Source organism: Tenrec ecaudatus, chromosome 1 (assembly GCF_050624435.1).
Source record: "Tenrec ecaudatus isolate mTenEca1 chromosome 1, mTenEca1.hap1, whole genome shotgun sequence".
NCBI classification, from domain to species: domain Eukaryota; kingdom Metazoa; phylum Chordata; class Mammalia; order Afrosoricida; family Tenrecidae; genus Tenrec; species Tenrec ecaudatus.
The window spans coordinates 193,031,273-193,056,484 of record NC_134530.1 but is presented as its reverse complement, the minus strand read 5'-3'; the positions used below and the strand labels follow the sequence as shown (position 1 = coordinate 193,056,484).

Genomic DNA, 25,212 nt, shown 5'->3' with positions numbered 1-25,212 from the left:
TTGGGACCAGAAATATCATGACCCAGCAATCTCTCTACTTAGTAGAAATAAGTAATTTTAAGTTATAGCAGCTTGGCAAGAAATTCTTTTAGGGACTCAACCACTGCCGTTGAGCGGACTCTGACTCAAACAGCACTACATGGGCTTTCCAAGGCTGCAAATCTCCATAAGAGCAGCTGGCCTCAGCTAGCTCCTGTGCAGAGAGTGGTGAGTTTGAATCATGAACCTAGTAGTTAGCAATCCAGAGTTTACCCATTAATGCCATAATGGCTCCTTGTATATGTAGACTTAGAGTATGATGAATAATCTAGGAAATGGGAATACATGTAGAAAACGAAAGCATCCTTTGGAAATGATCATTTCATGTTGTTATGGTTCTACAGTCATTAGGTTTAGTTCTTCAGAAATGCAGATCTATTCCATTTGTTCTAGTAAGATAGGACAACAGCATAGTGGCATCTCCTGTTCCCTCTTACTAGCATTTTTTACCATCCCATTAGTCAGCATTCACATAAATCCTTAAATTGTTCATATCTCATATTAATACTATTGAGGGGGGAAATTCAGTACACTGAAAAAGAGTGAACATGATGATTAGAACTCAAAAACTTTTTATTATCGCTATAAACTCCGTTGAGAGGCAAGATCATACTGCATTGAAAAATCACTCTCATTATAAGCTTTCATTTTACCCCCAAACGCCTTCTTTAATTTTGTCCTTATAAGTGCTTAGCCAAAGCAGCATATAACCTCACAAACCCTTACAAGTACATACATGACGCTGAAGTTCAATGTGGCCATTGTCAATCTCATTGCCTATCTTCAAAAGCCATTGTTGAATCATGTTAAATATTTGGGCTTGGAGTACCCTGAAAGGAAAAATCAAGTAATATGATGATAAGTAACTTAGAGTATGAAAGCAACCTTTTAGTCGGCTAAAAGAAAAGGAGTATTTGACTGGGAATAGTAAACTGGGATGTTGACAATTGTTTGAGAACTGAAGGCAAGGTGAACTAATGTCCTGAATAACACGGTATAATTGCTTAACACACTGGCACAGCCTCCCTAACCACAATTAAATAGCAACTGTCAATGAGGCACTTTCATCAATGTAGATCTTGCCTTCAGTATTAGCTTTCTCTCCACTCTAAAAAACAACCATTTCTAGGGGAGTTTTCTGATACTGAGAAGGGATTTACAAATTCTCTCGAGACTGACTTCTGGCATGATAGTATGAAGAACTCCACTGACTACCAGAGAAACTGGTATTGGAGAAAAAATTCAACCCAAGCGTTTCTAACCTCAGCAAAGGAAAAACAATTACTCAAGAATGTCTGTGTGAGGGGAAGAACAGATTGGGGACCCAAGACCCATCTGTAGGCAACTGGACAGCCCCTTACAGAAGGGTTGAGAGGAGGAGACGAGCCAGAGAGGGTGCAGTATAGCAACAATGAAACACACAACTTTCCTCTAGTTCCTAAATGCTTCCTTCCCTCCCCCGAATAATTCTACCTTACATATCCAGCTAGACCAGAGGATGTATACTGGTACTGATAGGAACTGGAAACACAGGCAATCCAGGACGGATGCTCCCTTCAGGACCAGTGGTGAGAGTGGCAATACTGGGAGGGTGGAGGGAAGGTGGGTGGAAAGGGGGAACCAATTACAAGGATCTACATATAACCTCCTTCCTAGGGGATGGATAACAGAAAAGTGGGCGAAGGGAGATGTTGGACAGCGTAAGATATGACAAAATATTAATAATTTATAAATTATCAAGGGGGTGGCAGGGAGGGAGGGGAAAAATGAGCTCAAGTAGTAATAAACTGTTTTGAGAAGGATGATGGCAACAAATGTACAAATGTGCTTGACACAACGGATGGATGTATGGATTGTGATGAGTTGTTGAGCCCCCGATAAAATGAATTTAAAAAAAAGAATATCTGTGAAGTGACCCTGCTTGACACTTGTCTGCATGAAGGGATCACTGAAGATACGGGTGCTACACAAAGTATGGCAAAGAAACAAGGTGGTGTCCAGGTATCAGAAGGAATAGCGCCTGGATCCTAAAGGCTTGTTTTCAAACAAGCAGCCATCTAAGTGAGGCATCAACTAAGTCCACATCACCCTGTGTGACCCAAGGATTGTAAATAATAAAATCCAAATCCAAAGGAGGGGATATCAGAGCTTAAATTGTGAACATCTGGTTTGTAGAATCCCTTCTGACCAGAGTGGAGGGCTGTGAATAGCCGCCTTGCTATGAGACAGAGAGCATTGTAAAGTTGATTCTGGCAGATGGAGTTAGGTTACAGTGTAATATCATTTTATGTCCCTTTGACCCATTATAAAAGTGAGTTAAACAAAGTGAAGGGCAATCCATGTGGAGGAAGCCTCTGGTGCATTCCCACTGACCATAGCTAGGTGTGAAGAACCTTGCTAGCATGCAGAATGCATTGAGAGTGGGTTATTGCAATGCAGTTAGGTTAAAATTTAACACATTATTTTTTATTAAGTCATTTAATTTGGGGCTGCTACAACTCTTATCACAATCCATACGTCTATCGTGTCAAGCACATTTGTACATGTGTTGTCATCATCATTCTCAAAACATTTGCTTTCTGCTTGAGCCCTTAGTATCAGCTCCTCATGTTACCTCTCCCTCCTTGCTTCCCACTCCCTCATGAACCCTTGATAATTTATAAATTATTATTACTTTGTCATATCTTAAACTGTCCAATGTCTTCCTTCACCCATTTTTCTGTTGTCCATCCTCCAGGGAGGTGGTTATATGTAGATCCTTGTAATCGGTTCCCCCTTTCCACCCCACCCTCCCCGCACCTTCCCGGTATCGCCACTCTCACCACTGGTCTTGAAGGGATCATCTGCCCTGGATTCCCTGTGTTTCCAGTTCCTATCTGTACCATTATACAGTCTCTGATCTAGCCAGATTTGTAAGGTAGAATTGAGATCATGATGGGGGGTGGCGGGAGGAAGCATTTAGGAACTAGAGGAAGGTTGTATGTTCCATGTTGCTACACTGCACCCTGACTGACTTGTCTCTGCCCCACAACCCTTCTGTAAGGGGATGTCCAGTTGCCTACAGATAGGCTTTGCGTCCCCACTCCGCACTCCCCCTCATTCACAGTGATATGATTTTTTTGTTCTTTGATGCCTGATATCTGATCCCTTCGGCACTTCATGATCCATGTGGGCTTTGTTGCTTCTGAACTACATGGCCGCTTGTTTGTCTTCAAGCCTTTAAGACCCCAGACGCTATATCTTTTGACAGCCGGGCACCATCAGCTTTCTTCACCACATTTGCTTATGCACCCATTTGTCTTCAGCAATAACACCTTATTATTTGATCTCCCTTTTGACCCATTTTAAATTTGTTTTTTTAACACTTTTACTTTCGTTGTGATTGAGGTTTTTATCTGTTTTAATTTGTCATTGTTGTTCACTGTTTTTTCTTTTTTAAGATTTTTCTGAATATGGAATTCAAGATAGGTAAATCTGTAGAGAGAGTAGCTGGATTAATGGTTCCTTGGAGTTATGGTAGGGGAAGCTGAGGGGAATGGGGAGCTAATAGCAGTAAGTACAAGAACAAAGAAAATGTTCTATAATTTATTGTGGTGATGATTGTGAAACTCTTCTTGATGTGGTTGAACGATCCAATTGTATATGTGAATTATACGCCAATAAAATTGTTTTAAGAAAGAAAATCTATGAAGCATCTCAAAAGAAGGCAAGAGGCTGTGGTAGTTGAACTAAGAATTCTCTTGTGACGCTTCACAGCACAATTTGGATACTCAATGCAGACTGCTGTTTTCAAGAACACAGAGGTCCCTGTGTCACCAGCTCCCAGTAAAGTACTTTCTTCCCAGGAGAGAAGCAGGTGGCCAGTTTTCGTCATTCTGCAGTCAGCTAACTATTGCTGAGGTCAAGCCCTGGGAGAGTAGAGTTGAGAAGTGGAGGCCTCTACTCATGGAATGCAGAGTCTATGTTGAGCACCAAACACTGAGAATATCAGGACCTGACTGAGGCAGTGATTCCATGCTGGGAGAGGCAAACCAAGAGGATCTGAGGATACTATCCATGGAAAGAGTCGCCTCAACTTGATAATGTCCTCAATACCGATTCTAGACCTCTGACTCAGACATTTTGCCTGGAAAGAGATGAAACCAACCTAAATCCATTGTCATCTAGTCGATTCTGACTCATGGTGACCCCGTATTGCAGAGTGGGTGCTTCCCATAAGGTTCCCAAGGCTGTAATATTTACAGAAGCAAATTGCCACATGTGTCTCCTGTGGAACAGCTGGTAGGTTTGAACCATAACCTTCCAATGAACAGCTGAGCATTCAACCACTGTCCCACACGGGCTCCTTTTGGGGAGAGAAACAGGCTATACAACAGATATTCTCAATCTCGTCCTAAAACTGACTTCATTCCTGCAGAACACAGGGAAGTTCAAACCTCAGGCTGCTCTCAAGAAGAGTAGCGGTGGTAGTGAAGGCAGTTGGGAAGATATTTCAAATGCAGGCTAAAATGTAGACCAGCTAGTTTGTGGGAAATAACTAGAAAATAAACAACCAGGTCTTTAAGAATGGAGGCTACATAACATAGATGGACCTGGAGAACACTATGCTGGCTGAAGTGAGTCAATCACAGAAGGACCAGTATTGTATGAGACCAGTAGAATAAAGATAAAAGCCAATATAAAGACTTGCATCCCAAAGAGAACAGATAGAAGAGTGACAGGTATTGTTCATGTATTATTTTGTTTGTGATGAACTTGGCACTAAAATCTCCCAGTCTGGTTGTTTTACTTCTCCACCTTAAAAAAAAAAACAACATTCACGCCACTATTTAGGTTTGAGGAATAAGGAATCTGGAGGGCTTTTGTTTTCAATGAAACATACAGTATCTATTTACACAGCCTATCTCAAGAAATGAAATCAGCAACATTATCCTGTTAAACCCTCCATACATGTGGTTCCACCCTCTTTCTGCAATACCCTGCCCCTCCCCTCCTTATTCAGGTGCCCATCCCTGACCTTCTTGTAGTCATCAAATTCGTATCATTTGATATGTAAACCACATTTTTTCCTTTGTGTTACCTTGCAATAATGGTGCTATTAAATTATTTATCCGTGTAAGACTAAGTTTGCTAAGAATGATGTTCTTTATCTTGGTCCATGTCTTGTGGTATTTAAGAGAGTTGTCATCAGTTATATTGTATATAGTATATTCATAATATAATAGCTCATAGTATGAATGTACCAGAGCTTGTTGATCCATTCCCCTATGATTGGTGTTTTTGGTTGTTTCCTTGTTTTTGCTATTATGGAAATTTCTGTAATAAACATAGGTGTGCATATGTCTGTTCATGTTGTATTTTTAATTCCTTAGCATATATACCTAGTAGATTGCTGGATCATAAGGCACTTGGTATTTACATTTATTTAAGAAGTGCTATGATAATTTCCATAACGGTTATACATTTCTACAGTCCCATCAGCAATGTAAAAGTGTTCCGGTCTCTCCACATCTTTTCTACATTGTTAATGGATTATTGAACCCAACAGAGAATTGGAGTGCCAAGTGAGGGACGGATGGTGTTAGAATAGGGTAAAGGAAGTTGGAAGGTAGATGTCTGACCTCTGCCTCATAGAAATCAGTCATTTTGCAATTGAGTGGAAGGGAGTTGGATTCTCCTTGCTCATTGTGAAGGCTGAGATCAGATGTGGCTCCCATGCCATTTCCTCAGTGGTATCTAAGATTTTTATTATTATTATTAATCATTTTATTGAAGGGGCTCTTAAAAATCTTGTAACAATCCATCATTCGATTACATTAAGCACACTTGTACATATGTTGCCATAAACATTTCCAAAACATTTTCTTTCTACTTGAGCCCTTGGGATCAGTTCTTTTTGACCTTCCCTCCCCACACCTTCCCAACCCTATAAATCCTTGATTAATTATATATTATTGTTATTTTGTGTCTTACACTGCCTATTGTCTCCCTTCACCTACATTTCTGTTATTCATCCTCCTGGGAGGTGGGCTATACATCTAACCCTGTGATAGGTTCCCCCTGCCCCACCTTCCCCCTACCCTCATGATATTGCAACCCCCACTACTGTTCCTGAGGGTTTTTAAAAACGTTTTATTAGGGGCTCATACAACTCTTATCATAATCCATACATACATCAATTGTGTAAAGCACCCTGTACATTCATTGCCCTCATCATTTTCAAAGCATTTGCTCTCCACTTAAGTCCTTGGCATCAGGTCCTCTTCTTTTTTCCTCTCCCTCCCTGCTCCCCTCTCCCTCATGAGCCCTTGATAATTTATAAATTATTATTTTGTCACATCCTTCCCTGTTGGACATCTCCCGTCACCCCCTTTTCTGTTGTCCGTCCCCCAGGGAGGAGGTCACATGTAGATCTTTGTAATCGGTTCCCTCTTTCCAACCCACTCACCCTCTACCCTCCCAGTATCGCCACTCACACCCCTGGTCCTGAAGGGATCATCCACCCTGGATTCCCTGTGCCTCCAGTTCCCATCTGCACCAGTGTACATCGTCTGGTCTAGCAAGACTTGCAATGGAGAATTGGGATCATGATAGTGGGGGTGGGGTGGGGTGGGAGAAGCATTTAGAAATTAGAGGAAAGATGTATTCTTCATCAGTGCTACATCGCACCCTGAATGACTCGTCTCCTCCCCTAGACCCCTCTGCAAGGGGATCTCCAGTGGTCAACAAATGGGCTTTGGGTCTCCACTCTTCACTTCCCCCTTCATTCACTATGGTAAGATTCTTTTGTTCTGATGATGCCTTATACCTGATCCCTTCGACACCTTGTGATCACACAAGCTGGTGTGCTTCTTCCATGTGGGCTTTGTTGCTTCTGAGCTAGATGGCCACTTGATTACCTTCAAGTTTTTAAGACACCAAACACTATCTCTTTTGATAGCCAGGCACCATCAGCTTCCTTCGCCACATTTGCTTATGCACCCATTTGTCCTCAGAGATTGTATCATGGAGGTGTGCACCCAATATTATGATTTTTTGTTCTTGGATGCCTGATAACTGATCACTTTGGAACCTCGTGATCACACAGGCTGGTGTGTTTTTCCATGTGGGTTTTGTTGCTTCTGACCTAGATGGCTGCTTGTTTATCTTCAAGCCTTTAAGACCCCAGATGCTATATCTTTTTGACAGCAGGGCACTATCAGCTTTCTTCACATTTATTCACCCGCTTTGTCTTCAGCGGTTGTGTTGGGAGGGTGAACATCATAGAATGCCAATTTAATAGAAGAAAGTATTCTTGCATTGAGGGAGTACTTGAGTGGAGGCCCAATGTCCTTCTGCCACCTTAATACTAAACCTATAAATATAGGCACATAGATCTATTTCCCCATCCTCATATATATTTGCATATGTACATGCCTGAGGGATTTATATATCCTGAATTCCATGTGTTTAAAGCTCTTATCTGTACCAATGTGTGTACTCCAGTCTAGCCAGATTTGTAAGGTATAACTGGGTCATGGTAGCGGGGGTATGGGTAGGAAGCATTCAGGAACTAGAGGAATGATGTGTGTTTCATCAGTGCTATACTGCACCTTGGTTGAATCATCCCTTCCTTGTAACCCTTCTGTGAGGATTATCCAATTGCCTACAAATGGGCTTTGGGTCTCCACTCCAAACCCCCTTGTTCACATCAATATAGGTATTTGTTTGGGATCTTTTGATACCTGAAACCTGATCCCATCAACACTTCATGATCAAAAAGGCTGGTATGCTTCTTCCATGTGGGCTTATTTGCTTCCCTGCTAGATGGCCTCTTGTTTAACTTCAAACTTTTAAGACCCCAGATGCTATATATTTTGATAGCCAGGCACCATCCATTTTCTTCACCACATTTGCTTATGCACCCATTTTGTCTTCAGCAATAATGTCAGGGAGGTGAATAGCAAAGAGTGCCAAGTTACTAGAACAAAGTGTTCTCGTGTTTAGGGAGGCTGTGAGCAGGGGCTCAAAGTCTGTCTGCTATCTTAATACTTAACATATAAATATAGGTACATTGGCCTCTATCCTTTTCATTATAAACGATTATATTTACATACATACATGCCTATAGCTATACCAGTATAAGTAGCTTCTCCTCCTAGTCTTTTCCTCTATCTTCTTTCACCTTCTGTCCCATTATCATGCTTACTCTCTATTCGGCTCTCAGTATTTCCTCCCAGATATATTGCTCTTGATCAAGCCCTACCAGGCATTATATCACCTCCTCGCCATCAATTTTAGGTCTCTTGTAGTTCCCTTATCCCTGAGTTTGTTGGCTCCCCACCCCTCCTCTCCCATGTCTCTCTGGGACCACCAGTCCCATTGTTTTCTCCTCAGGATTGTTTGTCCTGTCTATTTTATATAGGTAGACATAAGGCAAAATAAAAAAAGTTTCAGGTGTGTCTGCTGACCATTATGAGTGCTTTCTAATTGAGTCTGATGAGTTGCCAAGCCCTCTCCCCTGAGTAAGAAGTCTATTTTCAGGATTTCTCAGGGATTTTGTTACTTTGCTCCCCTTGCTGCTCTGTTGCATGCCCTTCGCGTTTCACCCTGCTATGTGGGGCAGACTGGGCACACTTTCCTCACAGTGTGTCTAGTGCTATCCCCTGTCACACTATGGGTTAGTGAGAGACTGTCGTGTCATGTGGTATGGGTGGCCCTACAGTCCTCTCTGTGCATTGGCTGCTACAAGCAGGGAGGTCATCCTCAGGACTTGGTGGGCCATGCTGAGATCCACTCTCTCTCTTTCTCTTTCCCTCTTAGTTCCAGACCATGTGGTCTGGACAGACCTGCCACTCTCCCCAGGCTATGTCTTCAGTAATGTCCTCTGTATTACATTCTTTGGGGAGGGGGGTACATAAGATTTTTATAAAAATAAGTAACAAAACATTTGTCAATCCAACAACTTTTACATGTACAACTCAGTGTCATTGATGAGATTGTTCATGTTGTATTGACCGGTGTCAATATCCCTTTCTGAATTAGCCCACCCCCACTAGCATAACCTCTATGCCCCTAAATAGTAAATGCTCTCTTCCTTCCTTTCCCACCCCTGCTAATTTGTAGGCTTTAGTGACCATACAGCTAAGTATTTCATATAAGTGAGATCACACAGCATTTGTCATTGTGTGGTCGACTTATTTCACAATCATGTTTTTAAGGTACTTCAATGTTGTGGCATATATAAGGATTTCATTTCTCTTTATGCCTTCATAATGTTATATCTTGTGTATATATATTTTTATCCATTCATCTATTGATGGACACTTAGATTGGTTCTACCTTTTGCTATTGGGAACAGCATTGCAATAAACATCAGTGTGAAGGTTAGAAATGAAAACTTAATGACTATATTAAAATGCTCTTCTCAAATTAAAAGAAACCTATGGGAAAGAGTTTATACTTACGTGCCAGAATCAGTTTCCATTTGCTGTGGTAAGATAATGCGTAATAAGATATCCAATTGACTTTTCATTTCATCAAGTTTTTTGCTAAACACCTCCCATTCTTCAAAAGACATTTCAGGAGATGTCAGGAAGTTTTCAAGCTTGAAAGACCAGAAATCAAGAGAACTGATCACATTTGGAAGAATTTTAGAGATACCTAGAAAATGAGAAAAACATTAATTTTTAAAATGATTTCTTTTTTTTAAACGTTTTATTAAGGGCTCATACAATTCTTATCACAATTCATACATATACATACATCAATTGTATAAAGCACATCTGTACATTCTTTGCCCTAATCATTTTCTTTTCTTTCTTTTTTTTTCCTTTTCTTTTTTTACTTTTTATTAGGGGCTCATACAACTCTTATCACAATCCATACATATACATACATCAATTGTATAAAGCACATCCATACATTCCCTACCCCAATCATTCTCAAAGCATTTGCTCTCCACTTAAGCCCTTTGCATCAGGTCCTCTTTTTTTTTCCCTCCCTCCCCGCCTCACCCTAAAATGATTTCTAATGCTATTACTTCAACACTAGATTATAAATTCCTTATAGACATGAGCATATCTTTCCATCTTAGGATTATAAAGCATAACCAGCCAAAAGCTGTGCAAAAAACAGTTCCTAAAAAATGTTTATTGGGTAAACACTGTAATTGTACTTTTTTGACAAAAGAGTATTTCTTGGCCATAAGTTTTTATCCCAAGTTTCTTATCTCCCTAACAGAGAACCAAATACATTAAATCCAAAACTGTTATCAACTACCTATTTCTTTAAAATGCATTAATTCAGAGTCATGCTATTAAGCAAAGAATGATGATAAACAGCTTCTTCATGACTGTTCTTGTTGGGTGCTGTACTGTTGATTTGACTGACAGTGACCCCACATCACAAAGGAAAATGGTGCCATAAGATTTTCTCAGCTACCATGCTTGTAGGAGCAGATCACCTTTCTCTCTGGAGTCACCGGATTGGTCCCAAACATCTATCCTTCGGTGAATAGCAGAGTACTCCATCAGTGTACCACCAGACTCCTCTCTTCATGATTTTAATCTACTGCAATCCAGTCAATTCTGGCTCAGCAACCCTACATAGGATTGCCAAGACTGTTCATCTTTATGAGAGCAGACTACCCCATCTTTCTCCCATGGGGCAGCTTGCAGTTACCAATCCAACACTTATCCCACAAGGCCATGATGGTTCTTTTTCTTCATGATAGGGTAGTTTTTAGTAGAGACGAAAACAGATAACATTTATTTTTTAGTTCCACTTTTAGAACATTTATCAGATTTTCAACAAATTTATAGCGTTTGATCTGATCAAAGGTCAAATGTGAATGCTAATCTTTGACAGGTTCATTCTCTCTATGCCTTTGTCTTATTTCATTTGCAAAGTAAGCAGCAAAAATACTCCCAACTGAGAGCTATATGAAGATATGTAAATTGTTAAGAAGCAAACTTTTTCTTGTCCTTGATGAAAATATTTTCACTGATAATCTTTGAACATGTAGGAGTATTCAATATACCTATTAATTTCAGTATCATTTATCATTTTGACAAGCCCATTTATTTTCAATCTCATTTTCCCCATTTTCTATAGCCTCTTGTAGGTAAGGACTGCTGATTTATCTTAACATGACATTTTTATAAATTGTCTTTTTCCCATCTACAGTTATTATACTCATAATAGATCAAAATGTAATTAAGAACCTAAAATTTTTCAGAATTTGAAGGTAAAATGTTGTAAAGAACATTTATTGAAATTGAGATGTTGCAAAATGTGATTAAGATGATTAGATGTCTCACATAAAGAAAATGAAGGTAGAGTCCAAGTTTTATCAAGGAAGAATAAAAGGTAAAATAGATTACGCTTAAAACAATTATTCAGAGAATCCGGCAAGATGGCAACTGAGTAACACACACCAGAGGGACTCTGCAGAAATCAGTGCAGGAGAGCCACTGAGAGAGAAAGTCCACTCTTCCAGGTGGCAGACTGAGAACCTTTGTGGTGCTCCACTCGCTGGAGGAACCTCTGCCCACCTTCCATGGTGCTCCATGTGGCTGGGGGAGCCCCTGGCCATCCTCTGCTGCCCCATGTGGTAGTAAAAGTGAGTAAAGGGAGACATCGGCCAGTATGAGACGTGAAAAAAATCTTTTATAAATTATCAAGGGCGAGGGAGGGAGGGAGGGGGAATGAGCTGATACTAAGGGTTCAAGTGGAAAGAAAATGTTTAGAAAATGATGATGGCAACATATGTACAAATGTGCTTGACACAATGGATGGATGGATGGATGGATGGATGGATGGATGGATGGATGGATGATGATATGAGCTGTATACGCCCACAATAAAATTATATTTTTAAATTCTTCAATGTTATAAATAACAGGTAGTTTGCATAAATCTTGATCAAGGAAAGACCAATGTCACCATCTCTTTGTCAATCTCTAGTTCTCTCGAGCCAACCTAATATTTCAGTCTTTTTTCTTGCATGGAAAAGGATAAATAAGGCTATTATAGATACAATCCCTTAATATTAACTATGCCTTTTATTCTCATTATTCCTGCCACATAATGCAACTGAATTTCCTAAAAAAAAACTGTTACTAATTAGAAGTAGTACAAAGCTCTGATATGCCAAAACGACTATTCTGGACCATAAGTGTAAATAGATTTTACAGTTTGATGTATCACTCAGTGTTCTGTAAGTTTCATTGATATAAATAAATACCTTAGAGCAGGGAAAGGAAATAAGTTTCACACTGAACAACAGTGCAAGTCAAAGAATCGTGGTTGCCGTGAACATCCCAATGGGAAGAATTCTTACATAATATATAACAGAGTGAAGAAAACGGCTTTGATAGATTTATCAAATGCTTTCCATGTGCTTCGGAGGGTGTATTTTCAACATTTCTCATGGCAAACTGGGCACAATTGGTGACTCAAACAGGAGGATAAAATTGAAGTCTATAATCTGCTAAAGAGTAGAAGTAGCTATACCACAAGCTTGCTCCTGGGACCCATGAATCTTTAAGTGGCTATATCTTAGGAGTAAGGGTGAAACAGAAACAAATCAGTCCTTCAGGCTTCAAAGCCTGAAGCCACCGTTAATTTTATCTCACTGTGTTTGGATTAAAATTATCTGTATCAACCCTACATGACTTTCCAGAAGAAAAATTAAAATAATTATTGTGGAATATAGCATCATTCAGAGCCCAAAAATATCTCTAGATGTGTCTACACACAAATATACACACACTAGTAAATCAGAAATAGGCACTTATGTTAAAATAATAACCCCCAAACCAAGTGAAAATCCTTATGATTAAAAAGAACCCAGTAGGGATTGATCAAGGGCAATGTAACTGAGAGGAATTATCGAAACCCAAATGAAGGCTGAGCATGATAGTGGCACAAGAAGAAAGTAAAAGGAAATAGAGGAAAGAACTAGGAGACAAAGGACATTTATAGAGGTCTAAATACAAGCATGTGTATATGTAAATATATCTATGTAGGATGATGGGGAAATAGATCTATGAGCATATATATATATATATATATATATATATATATATATATATATTTAGTATTAAGGTAACAGATTAAGCCTCCACTTAAGTATTTCCTCAATGCAAGAACACTTTGTTCTATTAAACTGGCATTCCATGATGCACACCTTCCTGACAGGATCACTGAAGACAAATGTGAGCATAAGCAAATGTGGTGAAAAAAGCTCATGGTGTATAGCATCTGGAGTTCTAAAGGTTTTCAGGTAAACAAGCAGCCATCTAGCTTAGAAGCAACAAAGTCCACAGGAAGAAGCACACCAGCCTGGTGTGACCGTGAAGTATCGAAGGGATCAGGTATCAGGCATCAAAGAACAAAAAATCATATTGAAAATAAGGGGGAGTGCAGAGTGGAGACCCAAAGCCCATCTGTAGGTAACGGGACACCCCCTTACAGAAGGGTCCTGGGGAGGAGACAAGCCAGTCAGCATGCAGTGTAGCAACAATGAAGCATACAACTTTCCTCGAATTCTTAAATGCTTCCTGCCCTCCCCTCACTACCTTGATCCCAATTCTACCTTACAAATCTGGCTAGATCAGAGGATGTACACTGGTACAGATAGGAACTGGAAACACAGGGAATCCAGGACAGATGATCCCTTCAGGACCAGCGGTGAGAGTGGTGATACCAGGAGGGTGGAGGGAAGGTAGGGTAGAAAGGGGGAACCTAATCTAAAGGGGGAACCTAAGCTAATGTTCACATTAGAAATAAAAAAGGCTTTCCATGAAGTTATGGGTGCCATAGCAAAATGTGAAATTAAATGGTGTCCAGCTATCATGAAAAATAGTGTGTAGGGTCTGAAAGGCTTGTCTCAAAATAAGCAGCCATCTAAATGAATCAGCTAAATCCACACAGAGGGAGCACACTAGCTTGTGTCATTACAAGGATTGTAAATAACAATATCCAAACCTGGAAGAGGGAACAGTGCCCATACCTCAATTCTAAACAACTGGTTTGTGGAACACTATGGATGACAGTGGAACTCCAAAGTCTATTTGCAGCGATGTGGATTGCGTCCCCAATGAATTTCCGATGTCCATAGACTAGCTTGCAAACAGGCCTCAGCTCAGACAAAGAGCACTGTACTGTGGGTTCTAGCAGCAGTACTCCGGCCAGAAGGTAACACCATGTTACTGGATCCCCCATGGAACCATTTTGAATTTAATCTAATTTTTAATATTCTCTGCTTTCTCTGAGATGGAGGTCTCTCTGTTTTATGTTTTGTTGGTTCCTTGTTTTGTACGTTTTTCTATATAGAGAAACCAGGATGGGTGGATTTTTGAAGACAGTAGTTGGATTAATGATTGTCTGGGGGCATGGAAGTGAAAGGTGGGGGAAACGGGGAGTCAACACCACAATCCAATGTATCAGTTCTTCTGTTTTCCTTTTCCATTGTCTAACGTTAGCATCTTATGAGGCTCCTAGAAAGACTCCACCACCCGTCTGTCAGTTTGTGATTCTGCGGTGGCTTGTGTACACCTGTGAGGCTGGCAGCTATCCCACCGGAATGTCACATCCAGCAGCGTTACCTCGGGTTTCAGGAGAGCTTCTGAACCAAGCCAGACTAGGAAGGAAGATTGAGCTGTCCACTTCGGAAAATTAGGCACCCAGTGTGTAACAGCAAAATGTTGTCTGATAGACAACTGAAGTCCCAACTTCCAGCATCTGTGAAGGATCTTCTTGGAAAGAAGGTCTTTGCAGACGTCATCAATGTAAGTCTGGAAGTGGTGTCCTTCGAGGAAAATCAGACACACGAACACAGAGGAAAGATGGTCACGTGAAGATGATGTTGGAGCTTTCAGAGAGAGTATGGCCCTGCTGGAACCTTAATTTTCACTTACAGCTTCCATAATTGGAGAGGTTAAGTTTCTCGTTGGTTGAAGCTGCCCGTTTGTGGTATTTTGGTACAGCAGGCACAGAGAACTAAAATAGCAGAAAACTTTTGTTTATTTCATGTGTATTCGCTTTTTATTGTAAATATTGATTACATTGAAAATTATAATTACTGTCAAATGTCTTAACTTTAAGTGATCTAGCTATCAGTATGTCTTGCTTACCATTATCACCATTTATTCTTATTTCATATTCTCGGTAGAGTTTTGCTATGTGTTTTCTAATGTCCTCCATGTAGAGCCGCTCTGGCGGCATGTCCCCCTCCATGTTTTTGTGACGGCTAAATATTCCAAGCCCAATATCTGTCCAGTTTTCCTGTAAACATTTAATAATCCTGAGCGAGTCATATTTTGACACTAGAGTATCCCCAGTAAACTTCTCCTTTTCCTCATTCAGCATCTAGAAAATGAAAGTGGGAGAGGTGGAAGTAACACATTACTAATTATTTCATCAAAGTCTATCCAGGTTTTCATTTCCCAGTGACTTCCAATTATTTTGGAGTTGTTAGTCCCATTATTATTTCTTCATGCCATTTTTATCAAAGAACTGATATGCGACATATATTTTATTTTTAAAATTAAAATGAATTTAAATAAATTTTCATACCCTAGATAACCCAAGGTTTTCCAAGAGAAAAACCATTATACTGAATTCTAACTGTCTAAAAAATATATAAAAATTAAAGAGACAAGCCCTGGAGACCTAAGCACATTTAATTGCTACTTGTTTTAGCAAGAACATGTTAGGGTATAATGTAACTCTTTATATGATCCCCACTATACTGGAAACAAATCCTGGAAAATACAAGTTATGTCTTATTCCTCTGTCCAAACAAATTCAGGTCCTGTAAATGACATATCAATAAAGTTTCTGGTAAAAAAATAAAGTATAATTGCATATAAGGTATATCATGATTTGTGACTTAGAAAATAGAAACAAAACATTCAGCCTTCAATAAGAGTAACCACTAGACTTAGTGCAGAAATTAAGAGTGAAGATTTTGGAGTTGGAGAGACCTGTATTCAAATTCTGACTCTACCACTTATCATTGATTCGTAACTTAGGCAAGTTACTTAATACTTAAACATCATATAGTTACAGTGAAGACTGAGTAAGATAAAGTATGGAAAACCCTTTTAGTACCAGATAAGGAAGAAATACTTAGTAAATGAGAATTATTATTATAATGGATAATGAAGAAACATGACTTTTTCCTATTTTATCTATGCAATGTTAAAATTGATAGATAAACAGTGTTTTTTTAAAAAGTTCAATAAATGAGACATTTTGTATATAGCACAACAAACATCTCCAATTTGGAGAATACTGTAGTCATTTCGCAAGAAAAGAAAGTAGCTTCCTGGAATCTGGCTGGAATTTCATTAGACCAAGGGCTTGATATTAAGTTTGGGGATATTTCAATATCTTAGATATTATCTTTTGTCTGACAATGACATCATGATAATAATAATTTGATCAATGAAATGTACTTTAAAATATCTAACCCTTTGAAAAGATGCTATTTATTTTAAAAGTCCATTTTGCTCTTAAGATAATAGTCAGATACATATTCTTACAGCCAGATACCTACTCCCAGCTGTTATTTATGCCTGGTAACCAAGTGAAAAACACAGAGCTGCCTTCTCTGGTCCCCAAGACTCTCTTCTCAATTTTTATCTGACAGCCTAACTTTACTTGACCTCAAAATCTGAAAGAGAACTAAAAAATACGTGAGTGTATTTTAAAATGCTTCCATACTTTTATTTCCCTTCTCGTTCATAAAACTTAATATGGCATCTTAAAAGGATGAGCACTGACTCAGTTGCAGGTGAGGAGTACCAAGTTGTTGCTTTTAGCTATTGAGCTGGCTCCCCAGCGCATGCAGCATTATGTATCGACCTCCCATAACCTTGATGACCACTGGGGTATTTGAGCCCCCCGCTGTGGCTATTGGGTCAGTCCATCCCAGGTACTGATCATCAAGCTGCCCATTAGAAAATCCTACCTTTAGCCATAGCTTAAAGTCTGTATTCATTGAATGCAATATTTGTCCCTGAAGCACAGGTACTTTGTCCTTTTCACTGAGAGAAAAGTGCAAAAGAAGGATTCAGAATGAGTTATAAACAAAGAAAATCTTGAGTCTATACAATATATAGCAATATTATGTTAGCCACCGCTTCCCCGGTCCACCTTATAATTTTCAAGGACCTTCCCCATGGACCTTCAGCTCTACATTTACAATTGCAAATATAAACTTAGATCCTTATTGTCCCTCAGCAAACAAGTTACAGAACCATGGGCCCCAACAGTCCTAAAAGGGTGGTCTCTTGGCATTTAGAGTTAAAAATTCGATCATCATAATCTAATTATGGAAGGCAGCAGCCATAACAGTATGAAGTCTAATAAGTAATTAAGGCTCAAAGTTTAGGTCAGTAACTCCAACTCCGGAGCCCTGGTGGCATGCTGCTATTTGCAAGGTCAGCAGTTGGAACCCATCAGCCACTTCTCAGAGAAAGAGGAGGGTTTCTATCCCATAAAGAGTTACAGGGGGCACTTCTACCTGTCCTATTGGGTCCTTATGGGTCAGAATTGGCTCAATGGCATTGAGTTTTTGGTTTAACCCCAACTTTTAATAAGAAGGAGTTTGATTTCTCTGAAGTCTCCCAAGGATGGAGACGTTGCTAGAGAAGTTCTCTGAAGAGAAAAACAGAACCACTGCCAACTGTGTCCCCTCCTTGCTAAGAATCTACAAATAGCAGAAATGGGCAGATGACAACAAAGCCAATTTGAAGAGAAATCCATTTTAGCTTCCACCTCTTAGAGGGTCCAAAAATTTGAAACCCCTTTTAACAATTTAAAATAGAACCTAAATGTGTCTCCTCAACTAAAAACTCATCTTAAAATTTAAAGAAAGCTTAGAAAGCACTTAATCCAGCCTTCATCTAAAATCTAAATCAAACCAAATCAGATACATAGCCACCAAGTCCTTCTGACCATAGCAACCCTACAGGACAATGCAGACAGCTTCTCAGGGTTTCCACAAGGTTATACATCTTTACAAAAGTAGCTAACTTCATTTTTTCCCCATGGAGCTCGAAATACAGACCTCAGGAGCCCAATGCGTAGCCCACTACACCACCTGGGTTCCTATCTGAACACTTACCCTAACCTTTCCTGTAGTTCAGTCATCTCACCTTAACTGTGTTACAGGCAGCCTCTTCGATTGTCAGATTTTTCTAATTTTTACAAAATATGACGTCCAGTCCAAATTAGGTTTCCTATAACTACCACCCTTTCATGTTACTTCATTCCACATGCACTGTTCTATGGAATGCACAATAGATCCAGATATCCAAGTTTTAAGTCTATTTTTTCTTAAATAAAGAGTTAGATTAAGTGAGCAGCAGGATCATGATAGACTATCCACAGCCTCAAAATCCTAGCAGAACTGAGAGTTTAAGGGCTACCTCCAAAAAAATTAATTGCAGAGTAATTACAAGGTCAAGGATAGGGCACAGAGGAAGAAGGAAAAGGAAAGACAAAGAATTAAATTGAGTTATAAGACACGGCACAGTCACTGGAGACTTAGTGTCGGGACTGGCCCGGCCTGACCCTGTAACACCAAGGCAAAACACTAAAGACGTGCTGCAGAGCAATGGGGGGAGCAGAGCAGGGAGCTCCCAAGGGAGAGCAAAGGGTAGGCTCGGAGCCCAGAGCGTGGCACCCCATCAGACTTGACTGGAGGACACGCCTAGAGGTCAAAAATCAGACCTTGAACTATTTACAGGTTTTTCTTTCTTTTCTTAATTTAAAATTTTTTTATTTTTTAAAAATTAATTTATTCTTTTATGGGTCATTGGGTTCCTTTTTTGTTGTCATTGTTGTGTTCTCTTTTGTCGCTTTGTCTTGCTATGCCTTGTTTTTTGGGTGCATATTATTATGTCTGCAGGTCTATCTAGATAAGAGGCTGGAAGAACAGTCTGGAGGAGAAAACAATGGGACCGATGGTTCCAGGGAGACATGGGAGAAGGGCAGGCAGGGGTAAGGAGGTGGTGTTGACCAACCCAGGGAAAAGGGAGCAACAAGCAACCCAGAATTAGTGGCAAGAAGGGTGTGAGAGGCCTAGAACGGGCAATGTAACCAAGAGAAACTACTGAAACCCAAATGAAGGCTGAGCATGATAGTGGGACAAGAGGAAAGTAAAAGGAAATAGAGGAAAGAACTAGGAGACAAAGGGCATTTATGGAGGTCTAAATACAGGCATGTACTTATGTAAGTATATTTATATAGGATGGTGGGGAAATAGATCTATGTGCATATATTTATAGGTTCAGTATTACGGCAGCCGATAGACATTGGGCCTCCACTCAAGTACTTACTCAGTGCAAGAACACTTTGTTCTATTAAATTGGCATTCCATGATGCACACCTTCCCGACACGATTGCTGAAGACAAATGTGTGTATAAGCAAATGTGGTGAAGAAAGCTGATGGTGCCCGGCTATCAAAAGATATAGCATCTGGGGTCTTAAAGGCTTGAAGACAAACAAGTGGCCATTTAGCTCAGAAGCATCAAAGCCCACATGTAAGAAGCACACCAGCTTGTGTGACCACGAGGTGTCAAAGGAATTAGGTTGTAAATTTGTTGTATATGAGGGGGAATACAGAGTGGAGACCCAAAGCCCATCTGTAGGCAACTGGACACCTCTTTACTGAAGGGTCGCAGGGAGGAGATGAGCCAGTCAGGTTACAGGGTAGCAACGATGAAACACACAACTTTCCTCTAGTTCTTAAATGCTTCCTCTCCACACTATCATGATCCCAATTCTACCTTATAAATCTGGCTAGGCCAGGGGATGTACATTGGTACAGATAGGAACTGGAAATACAGGGAATTCAGGACAGATGATCCCTTCAGGACCAGTGATGAGAGTGATGATACCGGAGGGTGGAGGGAGGGCGGCGTAGAAAGGGGGAACTGACTACAAAGATCTGCATATAACCTCCTCCCTGGGGGATGGACAACAGAAAAGTGGGTGAAGGGAGACATCAGACAGTGTAAGATATGACAAAATAATGATAATTTATAAATTATCAAAGTTCATGAAGGAGGGGGGAGTGGAGAGGGTGGGGGAAAATGAGGAGCTAATATTAAGGGCTCAAGTAGAAAGAAAATGTTTTGAGAATGATGATGGCAACAAAGATACAAATGTGCTGACACAATGGATGGATGTATGGATTGTGATAAGAATGGTTCGAGCCCCCAGTAAAATATTTTTTAAAGACATAGTATATTTTAAAAAGCATTTTCTTGAAGACTCACCATTTATTTTTGATGACTTGCTCCCATCTGATAAGGCCATTCTTAACAATTTGTAATGACTCCTTTGTGTCTTCTTCACTTTCTTCTACCTCCTTTTTAAATTTAGTCATTAAGTTTCTCCATTTCTGTGTTAACTTTTGCAATAGCGCAAGGTCTGAAGTATCCTAGATAAAATGCAGGGAACGCATTTGTTTCTTCATGTGGTTAAATAATGTTGACATGCACCAGACACTAGTAACACTGCAGTATTGAAATACGGGAGATTTCCAAAGAAATTTCATCAAAATAACAAAAATAGGATTCCTCTTTCAAAATATCAGTGACACCACCACCCAGTTCCTTTGATAATGAATTGTTAATGGCACAAAGCATTTCTGTCCCTCTTTGCAACCTGAAGCCAATTTTCCAGGAGGTCATTTATGGTAGGACCATGATAAAAGCAGGAACTGTGAAATCACACAGACCCAGGTGGGAATCCTAGGTCATTGACTGGCTGTCTAATGTTGTAGAGACTATATTTAATTTATTTGAAACTAGTTTTTATTATCCATAAAATAGAGATCATAATACACATCACACAGATCGCTAGAAGAGTTCAATAAAATGACCACAGCACATAGCTTGACTCAGTAGAATGTATCACTAATGCAACCAATCCAACAAACATGGCTACTTCCATGCTATTTCTGTTTACTGTAAGCATTCATGAATAGAATGTTGACTCTGCAACAAATGCAATGCTATTCATCTTAGATAAACTGGGTTATGATATAAGACAGATAGAAGAAATCTTTTATTTTCCTTAGACTTCAATTCTACTCACAATAAAATACAAAATTACATTTTAAAATCCATACATCTAGTCAAAATATCTGATAGCCTCAACCTTCAACAGCCAGTCTCTCTGCCCACAACTGAGGTTGACTGAACTGTACCTTGTTTGACAGCATTATGATGAAATATTTAGCATATTTATTCCAGCCTTTTTCATTGAGGTAAAGTCTTTTAGCTGATATGACTTTATTTCTTACAATTACCTATCAAAAAAAAGTACTGTGATCAGGCATCTAAAATAGTAACAAACCACTGTAGATGTTATACACAAGCCAATGTTATTCACATATTGATTTTTTAAAAACATTTTATTAGGGGCTCATACAATTCTTATCACAATCCATACATATACATACATCAATTGTATAAAGCACATCCATACATTCCCTGCCCCAATCATTCTCAAAGCATTTGCTCTCCACTTAAGCCCTTTGCATCAGGTCCTCTTTTTTTTCCCCCTCCCTTCCCGCTCCCCCCTCCCTCATGTGCCTTTGGTAATTTATACATCGTTATTTTGTCATATCTTGCCCTATCTGGAGTCTCCCTTCCCCCCTTCTCTGCTGTCCCTCTCCCAGGGAAGAGGTCACATGTGGCTCCTTGTAATCAGTTCCCCCTTTCCAACCCACTCACCCTCCACTCTCCCAGCATCGCCCCTCACACCCTTGGTCCTGAAGGTATCATCCACCCTGGATTCCCTGTGCCTCCAACCCTCATATGTACCAGTGTACAACCTCTGCCCTATCCAGTCCTGCAAGGTAGAATTCGGATCATGGTAGTTGGGGGGAGGAAGCATCCAGGATCTGGGGGAAAGCTGTGGTCTTCATCGGTACTACCTCGCACCCTGACTGACCCATCTCACATATTAATTTTTAATTCAATCATTTACTCAACCAAAATTTCTGAAATCATGAACTAACTTGATTCCTAAATGCATGCTTCCTAAAACTACTAAGCTAGAGCCACACTGAAATACAGTATATAGCAGAGGTTCTCAACTAGTTTGGTCACAAGATCCCTTTATACTCACTCTTAAAAAGTGAATAGCTCCAGGAGCTTTTCTTTTTTTAATTTTTTCCAAAGAACTTTTCATGTGGGTTGTATCTATTAATATTTACTGTATTGTAAACTTAAACCATTTAAAAGATCTATTTGTTAATCACCTTAAATCCACATTAATAACATGATAACATAAGGCACAATTTTTTTTGCTGGCGGAAACAAGAATTCATTTATTGTTGCCAAGATTGTGATAATAAAATGAGGAATGTGTATGTATTTTGATTCAATTACCTTGTGTTTTGAGAAATGAATACTGCATACCTCTCTGTGAAAAAATTAATCCACCCCCAAAATATACAAATCAGCATGGTTTATAATTTCAAGAACTGGGTACAACATGCATGATTACTAATTTGGTACTGGTTGATCGGTTGTTGTTGTTGTAAGGCACAATTTTTATGAAAAAACATTTTTCAAAAAATCAGTGATATAGTGCCATTGTTTTATATTTTTTTAAATCTCTTGAAGATGAACCTTAATAGAATACACCTGCATTCTCATATTCGCTTCTATATTCAATCTGATGCAATACCCCATGTTGTGTAGTTCTAGAAAACTCCACTCTTTACTTATGAGAGAATGAGAGCAAAAAGGTACATTATATCTTAATAGTACTAGGAAATGTGACAGCAAGAAACTTCTGAAAAGGTCCCAGGAGTCCCTGGACCACACTTTGAGAATCACTGATAAATCAATCAACTATTCAGTGACTAACTGTTCTAGACACAAAGGACATAGCTGCGAACAAAAGGTATCTGAATCGATCATAAAAATTGACATTTTTCAATTTAAAAAACAAAATTGTTAAAAGGAAGTCACATAACACAGAAATATAAAGTAAAAACTCAAAATTCTCACTAGCTCATCCAACTTTAAGATTCAACCTACCAAAGATAATCAGTGCTATTAGTTTAATGTACCATTAGTGAAGTATTTTTGATGTATATAGAATTACACAGTTTAAAAATATATTATAGTTTTATAATAAATATAGATAGCACCTACAATCGATAAATAACTTTGAAATGTGCTTTTTACACATCACGTATCATGGCTATCATATCCATGGCTATCATATTCATTTAGGAAAATTACCTCTTTAAATTATTATAAAGCAAGGACACACTTTGAGGACTAAGGTGTGCTAGACTCAAGACATGGTCTTTTCAATTGCCTAATATGCATGTGAAAGATGGACATTGAATAAGGAAGACTGAATAAGAACTGATGTATCTGAATTGTGGTACTGGTGAAGAATATTAAAAGTACCACAGACTGCCAAAAGAACAAACAAATCTGTCCTGGAAGGAAGACAACCAGATGCTACCTTAGAGGGAAAGGATGGCAAGGCTTCGTCTTACATATGTTGGACAGATTGTCAGGAACGATCCGTCCGTGGTAAAGTGGAGGAGCAGTGAAAAGGGGAAGGCCCTCAAGGAGATGGACTGGCACAGTAGGGGCCACATGGGCTCAGGCATTGGGAGGATGGCAAAGGACCAGGCAGTGTTTCATTCTGTTGTACATTGAGTCACTATTGGTCAGAACCAACTCCATGGCACCAAACAACAGCAGCAGCAGCAGCAATATACTAAGCTGTGATTCAAACACAGAGAAATCCTATTGGACAGAGTAGAACTGCCTCATAGGACTCCCAAGGCTAAAACCCTTCACAGAAACAGATTGCCACATCTCTCTCCCATGAAGCAGATGGTGGGTCGAGCCACTGAACTTCTGATTAGCAGTTAAGCACTTTAACTGTGTCACTACAGGGATCCTTGCTAAGATAAATTTGTTTTTAATTATTCCTTACTTTCCATATAGTCAATTATTGATAAGGTTGAACACATTTTCCTGTTTTCATTAACCATTTAAAAATTTTATTCTTTAAATTACCTGTTCATATCCTGTGTGCATTATTCTACTGGATTGATTTATATGATTACTTTAATATTAACTCTTTCTTTTAAAAGGCGCCAACATTTTTTTAACAATTTATTGGGGCTCATACAATTCTTATCACAGTTCATACATATACATACATCAATTGTATAAAGCACATCTGTACAGTCTTTGCCCTAATCATTTTTTCTCCTCTTTTCTTTTTTTACATTTTATTAGGGACTCATACAACTCTTATCACAATCCATACATATACATACATCAATTGTATAAAGCACATCCATACATTCCCTGCCCCAATCATTCTTAAAGCATTTGCTCTCCACTTAAGCCCCTTGCATCAGGTCCTCTTTTTTTTCCCCCTCCCTCCCCTTTCCCCCCTCCCTCATGTGGCGCCAACATTTTTACTCAATGTTATTTGCTTTTGTTTTTAATGACTGTCACAGCATGATTTTAATTCCAAGGTTTCATGAAATGCTTAAAAAGGACAATTCCAGAAAAACTACATAGGGGAAGAGAATCAAGATGGCTCCCAGGTAGAATCACCTGCCCAGCGCTCCTGCTGTCAGACTAGAAACTTAAGAGGTAAGGAGGCCAATACTGGGAGGCTGGGTGCTAAAAATATATTCAGTGTACTAGGGTCCAGTTCAGACCTGCCCCTTTGACATTCACCGACAAAGTGATTCAAGAATCTGCTGAAATGCTCTAAGTTTACTGTTTCTGCCTGCGAGCTTCACCAGCCCCTTCCCAGGTCCAGCAAGATGGCATCTGCCACCCCTTTCTGTGCACTAGTCCTACAGTGAGCAGTAACTTCCCCAGACTGCTGTCTAAAGTGGTCATAATCTCAGGCTCGCAGAGAGCCTCTGAGAGCTGGCCACAAGACCCCACACCAGAGAGCCTCTGAGAGCTGGCCACAGACCTCACACCAGAGAGCCTCTGAGAGCTGACCACAGACCTCACACCAGAGAGCCTCTGAGAGCTGGCCATAAGACCTCACACCAGAGAGCCTCTGAGAGCTAGTCACAGACCTCACACCAGAGAGCCTCTGAGAGCTAGTCACAGACCTCACACCAGAGAGCCTCTGAGAGCTAGTCACAGATCTCA

At 39.6% G+C, this 25,212-nt stretch overlaps 1 protein-coding gene across 1 annotated transcript in view; it reads right to left on the bottom strand.

Annotated features, from left to right (window-relative positions):
- AXDND1 (axonemal dynein light chain domain containing 1) overlaps nucleotides 1–25,212 on the bottom strand; it is a 150,171-nt gene that overhangs the window by 52,845 nt on the left and 72,114 nt on the right. Inside the window, exons 13-18 of the mRNA XM_075541353.1 lie at nucleotides 21,252–21,353; nucleotides 20,317–20,480; nucleotides 17,000–17,075; nucleotides 15,159–15,393; nucleotides 9,486–9,681; nucleotides 776–869 (exon numbers count right to left, since the gene is read on the bottom strand). Coding sequence (XP_075397468.1) covers nucleotides 776–869; nucleotides 9,486–9,681; nucleotides 15,159–15,393; nucleotides 17,000–17,075; nucleotides 20,317–20,480; nucleotides 21,252–21,353 — 867 coding nt within the window. The remainder of the gene's footprint in view (nucleotides 1–775; nucleotides 870–9,485; nucleotides 9,682–15,158; nucleotides 15,394–16,999; nucleotides 17,076–20,316; nucleotides 20,481–21,251; nucleotides 21,354–25,212) is intronic.